The sequence below is a fragment of the Triticum aestivum genome, chromosome 7A (assembly GCF_018294505.1).
Source record: "Triticum aestivum cultivar Chinese Spring chromosome 7A, IWGSC CS RefSeq v2.1, whole genome shotgun sequence".
Lineage (NCBI taxonomy): Eukaryota > Viridiplantae > Streptophyta > Magnoliopsida > Poales > Poaceae > Triticum > Triticum aestivum.
Window position 1 is genome coordinate 679,396,644 of NC_057812.1, and position 14,404 is coordinate 679,411,047.

The 14,404-nt window shown below is 39.3% G+C and overlaps 1 protein-coding gene across 1 annotated transcript; it reads right to left on the reverse strand.

Moving 5' to 3' along the window:
- Positions 1 to 11,303: 11,303 nt before the first annotated feature.
- Positions 11,304 to 14,045, reverse strand: LOC123149241 (myb family transcription factor IPN2). Its single transcript, XM_044568854.1, has 6 exons — positions 13,676 to 14,045; positions 13,508 to 13,584; positions 13,335 to 13,389; positions 12,938 to 13,001; positions 12,772 to 12,844; positions 11,304 to 12,270 (listed from the first exon to the last, which is right to left on the reverse strand). Exons 1-6 carry the CDS (start codon positions 13,866 to 13,868, stop codon positions 11,686 to 11,688), a joined length of 1,047 nt encoding a protein of 348 aa, XP_044424789.1. The 5' UTR covers positions 13,869 to 14,045; the 3' UTR covers positions 11,304 to 11,685.
- Positions 14,046 to 14,404: the final 359 nt, after the last annotated feature.

Here is a 14,404-nt window from a genome sequence, read left to right on the forward strand (position 1 = left end):
AACCGTTCATTATTGTACTAGCATGTTACGTACGTGTGTATCACCGTTGGAGCATGATCTGTTCGCTAAAGAACAAAACCTGATAGCTGAGCCATGAGACTTTGCTTTAGTTTCCGGAAAAAAAGTACTCCCATATGCATATTGTCTGATGTGTGCATATAAATATTTGATGGCTTTACAAGTGTGTAGCCATAATAATCTGGAGCATAGCTACGGACAAAGGAAATATATCGGGCATGGCGGCGCTACGAGCTGGCATACCCCGATCATCCGGGTCACGGGAGGCGTATATAGACCATTGTGTTGTATGGTTTTGATTTCATGTGTCTACTTTACGTTTCATACTTTGGTTTATTCTACTGGCTTGTTGGCATGCATGGACACGAATGCTCAGCTAGCCGTAAAATTATTGTTTAATGGCCCATTGGTAGAGCTGACCAATAATACCAACTATAGATGATACCATGCGCGATTGCTGCGGAAATTCGTTGCAATATATTTCAATTAGATTTGATTGCGTGGCATATATATTTAGATCAATATAAATTTAACCAAAATTAGAAAGACATATAACTTATTATATTTGATGATGTATAGTTGTAAAATATTAATTAAGTATAAGTATAATAATAGAATTAAAAAAATCACGGCGGGACTTTTCCATCCATACATGCAAAGTTGCATGTTGAGGTGGGTCTTATCCCATCCATAATTATATGATGATGTGGATGCTTGCATGTTGAGATAAATAAGACCATGGAGCAAGATAGAGCCCAATTTTTCTTGTTTCTAAAAAGGATCCAGATCAATGTTCATTGGAAGTACAAAGCATCTCTTTTTTTTTTGCGAGTGGAAGTACAAAGCATCTCAAACATAATAAAATTACATCCAGATTTCGAGATCACCGAATAATCACTATCGTTGATAGAACGAGCCTCCGACACACCTCTGTCACACCAGGCAAAAACAATAAATGTGAAGAAAGATAAAGAGAGAAGCTAGAATCTGCTCAAGCCATACAAGCCTAACTGAGATGGTGAGAGCCGATCTGCATCGACGCAACTCACAGTGCCAACCGTGGCATCAGACTCTCTCCGAACAATGGATATCCATCATGAGGGAGGGGTGCTACACGGGAAGGAATACAAGTTCGGGAAGGGAGAGAGATTTGTAGCAGTCCACGGCCGGGACGGTAAAGGCCAGGAATGACTCGTGTTGGATACATGTGGATTGTGGAGTGGGTGGGAGATTGGAATGTACTAAATTTAAGGGGCCGCGTCAAAGACAACATTGGCTGGCCCTTAAAATATTCACAAAAAAGAGTTATATAACTCCAAAAAATTGTTCATCGCCTTTAAAATATCTTCACACATTTTAAAAATTGTTTGTGACAAGTTTTAAATGTTCGTACAGTGTAAATATTTGTTTACATAATTTTCAAAAAAATATTTACCTCTAAATAAAGCTTCAGGACATTTCAACAATTGTTCACAGTTTATAAAAAAATGTTCAAGACCTTTTTGAAAAAATTTCTATGTGTGTTTTTAAAAAAATCTTCGTGTATTTCAAAATAGTCAATGAGCATTTGAGAAATGTTTAACATGTATTTGAAAAAAACGATCAACGAGTATTTTAAAAATCTTCAATGTGTATTCATACAATGTAATTTCTTTTGCATAATTACGGAAAGAATGTTTTGTACCATTCAAACATGTTCATGACATTTGAAAATATGTCCACACATTTAAAAAATCTCCGTAACATTTATGATACATGTTCAATGTGCGTTTAAAAAATGTCATCATTTATTTAGAAGATGTTGAATGTGCATTTAACAAATATTAAACATGTATTTGGAAAAATATTTGATGAGTATTTGCAAATTGGTTAAACTGTATCTTAAAAATGTTCAACTGGTATACAAAATATGTTCAATGCGTATTTAAAAAATGTCAAATTGAATTTTTGAAGAAAAAAACTAAAAACATAAATAAAGGCCAATGAAAACTAATAATGAAAAACACACAAAAAAAATGCATGGAACCTTCTGAAAATTACGGTCTTTGAAGCTACCCAAATCCGCTAGTTGGTAACTTGGGCCGGCCCACTTTGTGATCCCCTATAGAGATGAGGTCAATGGATGATTCATAATAGGCGAGATATAGCTCCTGGCCTCCTGCACTCTTGTCTCGCGCGTAACTTAGTGATCGACTGATGCGCACGGGGCAGTACCTACTGAGCCGACCAATTAGGTCCGTTATATTTATTCGCGTGTAGAAGCCGACCCGGTTGGTTTACATGTTTTATTTTTGAAAAATAGATAAAAATGTACATAAGGGACGTCAGCAAGTTTCCAACAGAAAATCCAAGGAATCATAAAATAGTTTGCAATATGAAAAACAAAGTTAGCCAATTTATAATTTTTTTGTAAAATTTGAAAAAAATACTTACGGATTCCAAATGTTGAATGAATTCAGAAAATTATCGTAGATTTTAAAAAAAGTTCACAAATTCATCAAAATGTTGGATTCATAAATTATCCGCATTCATAAATAGTTCATGAATATAAAATTATTCCAGATTCAAAAATATTACCAAATTCAATAAATTTTCATAAATTTCGTATGAATTAGAAGAAGGTTTGTGGATTAAAAATCATCTCAATAAAAATTGATTGCAGATTTAGAAAATGTATGTGATTTGAAAATATTCAATAATCTAAAACTTAAAATGAAAACAGAAGAAATGGAAAATAGAAGAAAGCGCAAGAAAACCAGTAAAACCAACAAAAAGAAATATATAAAAAACTGGTTCAAAGATGGTTCTAGAACCCTCCCAAAACCAGTGAAAAAAGACACGCAAAATTAATTTTGGCGGGCCTAGAAAAGAAAAGATGGGGCGCAGGAGTATGCAATATGGATCAGGGATCATCTGCCATGAGTGCTTCTTCTATTATAGGAAGTTGTTTGGGGCCCAAGTGCAGAGGTTTGTAGCCTCTCTTTTTTTGCGAGTATAGAGGTTTGTGGCCTTAAGTGGTTGACTTAAGATTTATCGAACTTGTATGAGTATTTGTACTACGACCATCGATCAACACATGCACACAGAAATACAATACGTGCCTCAGTCCCCAATGAGACCAGTGAGATTATCAGTTTCACTAGCGTTTCTAGTTATAAGGATTAATGCAACTTGTGTTTGGAAGTGATAATAGTAATGGAAGTAATAAAAGTTCAGATTGTAAACAAAAATAAAGTTGCATTTATTGAGGTTGAAAGCAATATGGATAAATGTATAGGATCCATAGTTTCACTAGTGGTACCTCTCTATAAAAGATAATATGACATGGTGAATAAATTGCAGTTGCGTATTGATTAAATTACAGTTTTTATGATTATGATCATACATGGCATAATTGCATATACATGAACAAACATCTATAGACCGTTAATCCACCAAATTTTATAGCTAATACTCCAGTCCAGGACTACTATTCAACATGCATCTCAAAGTATTAATTAAAACAATGTATTGCATTAAGCATGATGACATGATGTATATAGTATATTGTCTTCACCCTACATTTAAAAAACAACTACGCAACTATTTTTTTATTCTTAGTGGCAACAACACAATAAATCTTTTCCACTTTCTATCATTGTAGTAGATTAATTGTAAGATTGAACATGAAGACCATTCACCTAATCATCGCCAGTACCCAACTAATTGATCATCAGAGAGCATATACGTCTATAAATTATGCATCAAAGAATTCCTATAAATCCATGAATAGAACATATATAAATATTATCATAAACTAACAATTAATTCATGGCACCGCAACAAACACAACATAAAGATTGCATTAGACGGATCAGAACCATGTAGGACATCTAATGTGATCATTTTATTGAAGAACATAAGAGAACTTCTCATCTAACTACTACTATGGACCCATAGTCCAAAGAAAACTACTCACCCACGGTCCGTGGGCTTAGTGGTAGCAAGGATGATGTAGATGGTCGATGTGAGGAATTTCTCCTGCGACAGAATACCAGAAAAGGCCTATAAATTGGATCGCGGTGGATCAGAGAGGTGTGGTGGCAAAAAATCCTGCTAAATATGATGAAGGGTTTTGGGTCAATATAAAGGCATAGGCACTGGAGGAGTGCATGTGGGCTCCATGTAGCCCTCGGCCATGAGCAAGTGGCGTGTGGAGCTTATGGACACCGCCTTCCACCTCTCTTGTGCTTCCTGAAACTGAAAGAAACCTCATCATTTGGTGCACACTAACCTGATGAAGCTCAACCCTCTCTTGAACTGAGCTATTTCCTCTTTTTCTAACAAAAAGTTCGAGTAGTTCAATGAAAGAAGCGTCAAGCTTTCTTCCATCCTCCTAGCTCCTCGAGCTTACACCCGCTCGACGCCTTTTTATTGTTCGTTCTGAGGTGGATTCGAACCACTCTCTGCGTTTGGATTTCAAGTCTGAAAGGCCCGGTGAAAGAGGATTTTTAGTCCGATGCCCACTGCCAGCCAGAACGGGAATTTTTCACTTCACGCCCACAATTGGCGCACTTGAAACTTGCCGATGTATCTTTTTTTTTTGTTCCCCCAAAAATTGATTTCCTAAAAAGGCCAAAAACAACATAAAACAGAAACTCACACTAGATAGTGAATTAATAGGTTAGTCCAAAATAATAATAATAATTGATGCCAAAATCTATGCAATGACGGTATAATTGGAACATGAAATAAAAAAAATTATAGATACGTCTAGAACATATCAACATGCAGTGCAATATATCGCTTAAAGTGGCCGCTAAGAGATAATAGCACGTGCTCGCTTCAACATAGCTCGGTAGCTTCACCACGGGAGTTCCTAACCGGCGCTGAGAGCGCTGAGAGCGCCGGTTTTGACTACTGGCGCTCGAAGGTGGTGCTACTTGGGCCGGCCCAGCAAATCTTCGTTCGCTAGCTCGTGGGCAGCGCGATAAAATAACAGAAAATGTAGCGATGTGGAGGATCGAACTCGCACCACTATTAAAACGTAGGACCTTGGCAAACCACCACAACAACTGTGTGGTAGCGATCAATTCAGGGAGCGAACTTTTTTAAGAATACGTGGCAGTGCAATTAATTGCACATTTCTATTGTTTACTGTAGCACTTTGATTCGCGAATTATTTCAAAACTATTATGGAAATGTGTTTTTTAATGTAAATGGAAAAAAATTGAAACTTCACATATTTTAAAAAAATTGGTATTAAAATAAAAGGCAAGAATACGAAAAAGTTCATCTGTTCACAAAAGTTCAAAAAGAAAAGGAGTTCATCGATTTTGAAAAGAGTTCATCGAATTGAAAAAATTCATAGGTTTTGAAAAGAGTTCATCGATTTTGAAAAAAAGTTCAACGACTTGGAAATAAGTTCATCGATTTGTAAAAGGAGTTCATCGGTTTTGAAAAAGAGTTCATCGGTTTTGAAAAAAAGTTCATCGATTTGGAAAAAGAGTTCATCAATTTTGAAAAGAGTTCATCGATTTGGAAAAAGAGTTCACCAATTTTGAAAAAGATTTCATCGATTTGGAAAAAGAGTTCATCAATTTGAAAAAAAAATCATTGATTTGGAAAAAAGAGTTCATCGATTTTGAAAAAAAGATCATCCATTTTGAAAAACAATTCACAAATTTGAAAAGGTTCATCAGATTTTGAAAAAAAATCACGCATTTAACAAAGAAAAAGAAAAAGAAAAATAAAAATAAAAAGAACAAAACCGTTCCAACAAAGGAGAAAAAGGAACAGGATAAAGGAAAAAAGAATGAAGAATGAAGAAAATAGTTGATAATGAACAAAATAGCGAAGAAGACCCAAATGAACATATCTGGTGTGGTTGGCCGGTTGGTTACTGCGGCATGCATTGAAAGAAGATGTCGAGGGATCGAATCCCTCCCACGCGTTTCTAACTTTTTTTTGCGGGATAAAAGCAGAAGAAAGAACGTAGATGGGCCAAGCCCACGTCGCTAAGGGGTATGCGCCCGTTAGTGAAAACAGCTAAAACGGGCGCAGCGGGCACTGTTTAGGATTTGCCTTCACCACGGGCAAACGCTCGTCTACATGGGCCAGGCCAGCTCAGGTTTTGTAGAGAGCGCTCATCTACATGTGTCTAGCCCAACGAGCGATAAAACAATCACACGTCTGCCAACAGCCATTCTTACCTTGTTTATTTTTCTAGTTAGGCATTATTATATTTAAAATGTCCATAATTCTTAAAACAATATTGTGAATTCAAAATATGTTCACAACCTTAATATTTTTTACGATTTGTAAACTATTTGTGAATATAAAAATTAACCCAGGATCTAAAAAGTGTTCCATAATTTGAAATAAATTCCTGAACTAAAAAAATCATGAATAAAAATGTTAGATAATGAAAAAAATGGTCATGCATTTTAAAAAGTTACGTGAATTTAAAATGTTCACAAATTCAGAAACTTCTTGGTGAATATGGAAAAAATGACCCAAAATTTTAAGAACGTTCACACATGCAGAGAATTCTTAGTGAATTTGAAAAATGAAGCAAAGTTTTAAAATGTTTGTGAATTTAAAAACTTCCATGGATTTGCAAAATATTCACATATTTGGAAAAAGAAATAAGGGATTACAAAACAAAATTATTAATTCTAAAAAAATCATGAGGTTGAAGAAATCATCATGAATTCAAAACATATTAACCAAATCAAAAAATTATAATGAAAATGAACAAGGTTCTTAAAATTAAAACATATTCATGAATTTGGATAAAGAAAAAAAAAATGAAATGAAAAAACACTAAATTTTAAAAATAGCAAACCACAAATATGAAAAATAAAATACTAAGAAAAATGCAGGATTTTTTTTTTGAAAACACTAACGCCCACACGCATGTGGCAACATTGCAACTCGCCCACACACTTGGATCACTGTCTAGTTAAGTTTGCACGAATCTTGACACTCCGAGACAGTATTAGCGTGCCACGTAGGACAAGGACGGTGTGTGGGCGTTGGAGAGGTCGTCCACACGCCCCACAGCACGCGGTTGCCAGCTGCGCTGTGTGGGCGAAGTAGTTTCTGCTGACACAGCCACCACCTAGTCCATGCGCGTGTGGGCGAATTGCTTTTCGCCCACACGACAGTCGTACGTTGTTGGATGGCAACTGCAGTTGCGCGTACATGACAACTAGACAAACACACATGGCAACTATGAATTGTTTGCTAGAAGCAACTGCAGTTGCGCGTACGTGGCAATCAGATAAACATTCATGGCAACGGTGATTAACCACACGTGGCAACTAGGTAAACACACATGGCAACTATTGTTTGACCATATGTGGCAACTAGTTAATCACACATGACAACTATGGTTTGATTATACGCGACAACTATCATAAATTAGACATGACAACTATAGTTAACCAAAACAGAGAGAATTGCCATGCTTTTACAACTATATTTGCCATCCCGGATGGCAACTAAATCGTCATCCGCGGGTATCTAATGTAGCTGCGTCAGGACGTCTGAACATATTTGCTTAGTGACACACGCCCGGAATAAAGATGAATAGTACTTGTTGGACGTGTGGCACGAAGTAGCTGCACCCACATGTATGGCAATTCTACTGTTCGTCCACACACAGCCCGTGTGGGCTGCCCCCTGCTCATGCCACACACGACGTGTGAGCGAATGCCTTTTATGCCACACGTGTGATGGATATCGGCATTCATTTTTTTGCCGGAAATCTTCCAGAAACCGGCTGAGAGGCATCCCAAAAGCATGCCAAAACCGGCTTAGTATTTTTGGCACGCCACACTGCTGATAATTTTTTTTTCATTGATTGCAATTTTTTGTTGATAGCTTACCAGTGTCTAGGGAGCTGATGAAGAAAAGGATAATGGCCTTCTAAAAATTTGCACAAAAGCTTGTGTTAGTGGCCATTGAAATTTGCATGAAAAGTTAGGCCATGAAACCGCCGACTAACGCATGAAGCCATGAAGTGCCCTGTGTACTGCAAGAGAGGAAGGAGCCAGTCAAGAGCTCAGGAGGGCTTGAAACGCCACCGGAGCAGAAAACGGGACAACTCTGCTTTTAGTCTCTGGCCTGAGTGACTTTCGCTTTTTCACCGAGAGAACCAAGAAGCTAGCCGGCCAAAAGAGACGGGCCAACCGGCCAAGTGCTGCCACACAGCAGCAACAGCAGCAGCACCGCGGAAGAAGGAAGCTTCCGGCACGCGCCCATACATCGCAGTCGCAGGTTCTTCGTCCTTTGGAGCAAAATCAAAAGTGACTCGTGAGGCAACCACCATGCATGCAGCTAGCTAGATGCTCGATCCGCATAGGGAATTGTGCTCGCGTGCCTCGAGGCTGAGACCCGAATCGAAGCTGCCCTCAAAGCTAGCTACTGTGGGGCGCTGGGGCAAAAGGCCGGGGAAGAAGAAGCTTCCTCGAAATCTCTGCACAGACCTCTGTCTCCGCCGTCTCACACTCTCATGCTTCCCCTCTCTCCCTCTCCCCTGTACTTTCCAAAAGCTAAGGGCGTCTACAACGGACTGAACAAATTTTGGCCCTTCAAACGCCCACGGACGAGTCCGCTCTCAGTCCGCTCTCCGGTCAATGTTCGGGCATGTTCATTTGTCCATGCACACAACCATGTTCCTCACTTTTTTCCTATAGAAAGATGCTCTGCAGTGGGCCAAATCCTATATGTGGTAAGTGACTGGACACATTTGGGCACTTCTCATATTGCCCTCATATATGGGAGTATGAGGAGTGGCGGACAGTCCGGACGTTTAATGAGACTTTGAGGGGTTCAATATGGTCATTCTTTTATCTTCTCTCTCCTATCCGGTCAGTTGTCCTACGTTGGCATGCCAATGTGAGGAGTCTGGTTGTAAATGCTCTAAGGCACAGTTCAGAGCCATATAACTACACAACCTTATCTGAGTCGGCCAGTTTTGCAGCAAGATCCAGTGAATACCTTTCTCTTCTTTTTTCCTCCCAAACAAATAGACATTTGAATTTGAAACTCTGCAGGTCTACGCAGGATGTTTTTTCTAAAAAAAATCTGGTGCATCAGAAATATATAAAAAATTATAAATCTTGCTCTAAACTTGAGCGTAAGAGATATTTACTGCAAGGTACATGTGCATTGCACATGAGAGCTTAGATAACCGAAGTACGAATGTGTATTGCCATACTTATAACATGCAAACATGTGAGTTGGGAGTCTTACATGCCTAACATATAAGATATATATTTAATTCTCGTAGTTCATCCCATTGAAAATCTAATTATAGTTACAGATATTCGGAAGACTATAGGGTATATACAACACAGATCTCATGTGAAATAAACCCCCAAAAAATTGTTTTGAAGTACTATCTCGTATTGCAGTTTTGAGTAGTTAGTATTGTATCTTCAAAGACAAATGTACGCTATTATAGCCTTGAAGTTAAAAAAAATCATGAGGTAATATTAATGGTATTTTTTAAAGAAAATGCATGGAAGGGTCTAGTACAAAGAGAAGTGTCTATGATTTAAAGTTTGTAGATAAAAGTAAAAAAATGGTGGTAACTTATTTAGAAGGAAAAACTGAGGATTGAAGACAAAAATTCTAGAACAAAGGAGAAGTACTTTTTTTAAGTCATGTGTATCAACCATAAGATAGTAGTACAGGCGGCAGAATCTGGTAGAGTGAAGAAGATATACAATAACCAATAGTGCTCGGATTTGCCATCTCTATCTTCGGATTGGCTTCATCGAATAGCTAACATTGTGAAGTTATTTGTCTATATCATTATATAGTGTACGGATAACTTGGAAAATTGACCGTTGGGTAAAACAAATCTGAAGCACTGTGTTTCTATTTTGTTCTAGAATCTTCCATACTTCAATTAGTTAACACTTTTCTTCTATATATGGCATAGCAATGTACACATGCCTCTAAAAAAACAATTCACTTTTAATTTATTTACTTATTGTTCGAGGTTTTACGGTATCTTCAAAGAATGATTTAGAATTATTTTTCAGTGGCATGAACTATGAAAAGTAAATGTACATCTCATACTGCATGTGTATGCGACTCAAAATTTAGATGCTTCCGTTATAATGTGATATGTCAATATTCAATCGTATTTTCATCATGTAAGTTTGAATGCATGTGTATCTTACTAGTACACTATATAGTGGTATAGATGTTGCACCAAAAAGTCTAAAACAATTTATGCACACTGTAATACATGTGTATTGTTGACCCTGCAAAGTTTCTAGTTCAAATGTTTTTTTTTGCAAATAAGTTCAAATGTTGTTTTGTTTGGCAATGAACATAAATTTCTGTATTGAGAGGGCATGAATCTTGATGCAAAGTTCTAACTTATTCAAACTCTTAGTCATGAACGCTGATTATATATGTAATGGAAAAATCTGATAGTTGAGTAATTTTGAAATGACATCTGCTATTGGTTTAGAAACGTGCAACCAACCGAACACTTTTTTTTTGCGACTTTAGACTTTCATGAAGTCCGATGTAGTTGACCTACCGATATAAATAGAGCATCCTTTGTTTTGGAAAGTTAAATTGACGGCATGACTAAAATCATAGAACTATGATGCATTTTGAAAAATAGAAGGGACTTGATGATGAGAATGTGATGGAGTTGAGGGTTTTTAGCACAAAACATAAGGAAAAACCCATAAGTAGATGGAAGGCTACGATTTCTTGTTGACTTATATTTACAGCCCCTTTTTTAAAACCTCCATTCCTGTGCGACCGCAACCATGTAAGAAATTAATAATGTGATGCATACTACTCCATCCGTTTCCTTTTATAGTGTGTAATTCCCTTCTTAAAAAATAAATATTGCACCAATAATTATGTTAATTAATCTATCGATTGGGTGAACCAAACCAATGAATCCATGTCATGCAAATCAAGGGGCAGGTATCCGAAGTGTTTATGAAGCGATCCATATGGGTAGAGTTGAAAGTGATCAAGAAAATCCTCTCGGAAGACTAATCGCGACTCGTAATTCAGGACAAATATGAAAAAACATAGTGTCCCATCAAAAGGATGGAGAAAATATATACTAAGGTTTCTTAATTTCCTCAAAAGAAATATACTAAGATTGAAAATCAAAATTAATATGTGCAAGCTAACTAGAAGAAACAACCGGTCCAGGGGAAAAAAAGACATGCAACATGGCCTTTAATCACAACTTAATTGACTCAAACATAACACGAGAGAACACATTATCACATGCATAACTAAACAGCGTGACATCAATAAATCTCAGAGTGTTGTTCCTCTATTATTATTGTTAATACATGCACCGAACAAGAATTATAATAGAAGCATGTTTCACACCAGCTGCATGCTTTCACAGCTACACCAAAATGTACAAACCTTAAAACCAACGCCAATATGTTAAAATACAATTTTGTTACCCGCTATATCCTCAAAAAAGAAAACCATTGGGCATCATCAGCATATGATGACCCCTCTCTCTGAACTCTTAGCTACACCTCAGCCCATGCTTATTTAGTGATCTTAGCAAAAGATCCAATTAAGCTTGTTTCATGACAACAGCACATTAACGTAACTAATTACCTCTTAATTGTGTTTCCAAAGAAGAACAAAAAACACATTATTTAAGATCTTGAATTACCCGTAGGACAAGTTCCTCTCACTTCCTACTTGCTGTGGAGATGACCTCATCTCAAGCTTTGAGCTGATGATTGGGCCGTCAAAGCCCTTACTGCCCAAGGAGTCGCCGGACAATGACATGATCGGATCCATTGAGCCGCCGCTGCCGCCACCCGCCTCCATCATGCACGACGGCGCCATCTGGAGAAGCTCATCGGCGCTGCCACCACTCTTGGCCTGCTCATCATCGCCGTTGCCCCACATCATCGGGCTCTTCCCGGTGGAGCAGCTCCTGACTGTTGCTGATCCAATGCAGCTCTCGTTGAACGCCAAGAAGCTGTCCATGGCCATGGTCGGCCTCATCTCCATGTGCTGCTGCAGATCCAGATGGCTCGACGACCCTCCATACAGGGTGAGGTCCTGGAAGCTCATGGAGCCGCCGAGGTCGAGGGCCGGCGCCTGGCTGCCACCTAGAGATCTGTACCCGGCGGCAGCAGGCCACGTGGCGCAATCGCTGGACGCGAGGGTTTGGTAGGCTTTCTCCAGGATGGACTGCATGTACTTCCCCTGGGCCTCCACTCTCATCTGGAGGTGCTTCTGCACCTGCACATACACAACACATGGCATATTGGCATCATTGCAAAGTGATCACAGCCTTGAAAGTGAAAATGCACCTGCATGGGGATGCCACATAATGTTGGCGTCATGGCAATGCAAAGTGATAATTTCTTCTGCCTTAAAAAAGGTTAAAATGCATATGTACCAAGCTCATGAGTGCTACCAAAAAGACGTGTGCCAAGTAAAGTAGTAAACTTCCCATGAAATATTCTTGCAACCAAGCAAGCATGGAGGTTCACATGGACCAACATGCATGTGTAAAGGACAAGCATCATTGCCATATCAGCTGCCAGCAACTCGGCAAGATTAATGTAAGTTTCCTCGGAACGTTCTTGCATGCATTGCATGCAAAGTACAGAAGAAACATGCATGTTTGTGGTTGATGTAGGGCCAGGAACAGATCATAGTTGTACCATGTATATCAGTATATATATGTATGTGTAAACTTCCCAAAATTTTAGATGCCAAAATGTAATTAATTTATACCTCCAGCTGCTCATGGAGCCTTCTTTGGACCTCCATCTGCATCCTTAGTGACTCGTTCATGTGCGTGCTGCGGCTGTGGTGGTTATTTGACGACACCAAATGAACGTTAGCTAGCAGTCTTTTGGAAATGCACTGTATAATCTGTATATGATGTTGTGAAGCTTACTCGTTCATGCTTCTTCCCATCATACCCGAAGACGAAGAGGCTGCATTCCGTTGCATCTCCATAGCTGCAGGTAATTTGAAGGTGTAGTTTATTAAGGCGATGATATGAACAAGAGATAGAGTACTACTTTGCCTTTTTGACCAAAAAAGAGAGATTGCCAAAAGAGAGAGTAAACTTGGCAGCTAGGTTAAGCACCTAGGCATAACAGGTTGCTTCGGAAAGACACTAACACGCATGCATGTAACATATTTCCAGATGAATAAGCTAGGTTTAACTATGACTTAAGTGAGGGAATGCAAACATATATGTGAGATCTAGTAGATAACTGAACCATGATATGTAGAACAGAAACATGATCCATGCACATCAATTTTAATAAGTAGATCTTATGATTTACCATCCTTGACCGAGTGATCACCGAACTCCTTGTGCTGCTTCCCTAGCCTGAATTTCTGAGAACAATAAAACCAGAAACCAAAACACATATGAGATCTAGAGAGAGAGAGAGAGAGAGAGAGAGAGAGAGAGAGAGAGAGAAACAAAAACCTAATTCTGCCCATGCACACGCACCTGAAGATGACTCTTGAGATGGTAAAGCGTGAGGCCCTTGACTCCCATAACCCTCATAATAGTCTTCGGAGTTGCCTCTGTCATGAAGCAAAATCGACAAGTCACTAACAACCCCAAAAATTATCCAAACCTGGACTGAAACAAGCATGAATGGGTCGATCTCCTCACTGTCCGGGCCTCCGAGCTGCGCGACGGCATCGACGAAACGGTCGTGGAGCTCGACCGTCCACCGGAGCCGGGGCTTGGGGTCGGTGGTGAGGACGAGGCCGGAGTCGCACGCGGCAGCGGCGGCCCGATCGTGAACTGACGACGGGCTCACGTCGGGCTTCTTGGAGGAAGCAGCTGCAGCAGCCGGGAACATTCTATTCTCCCCCCTCGGCCGCCCCTCTTAAATCCTTCTCTCTCTAGAGATCTTTTTCCCTCTCTGATCAATCTCTGCTACAGATTTGGACGAGATTCAAGAACAAGGAATAGGGTTCGCTCCCGCACGCAGAACGAGGCTCGGGAGGGTATATAGTCGTGGTAGTAGACGCGGTAGTGGTGGTGGTACTTCCCTTGGCTGTCTTCTTTCTCGATATGCTCTCTCTCTCTCTCTCTCTCTCTCTCTCTCTCTCTCTCTCTCTCTCTCTCTCTCCCTCTCTCTCTGCTTTAGTGGCTTTGTTTCTTTATCTTTCTTCTCTCTCTCTCTCTCTCTACTCGTGGAAAGCTCATGGACGGGTGATGATATTCTCCAGGGAGAGGAAAAGCCACCGCCAACCACTGGAAGCCTCGCTGCTGTCCTGACGCCCGCCTCTTTTCTAAAGATGAGACTGAGAGAGAGGTGTCCATTCAACAAACGAATTTTGTCATCTCTAAGCTTCTCTCAAAGTATTAACTAATTATAGCAGGCCAGCTCCT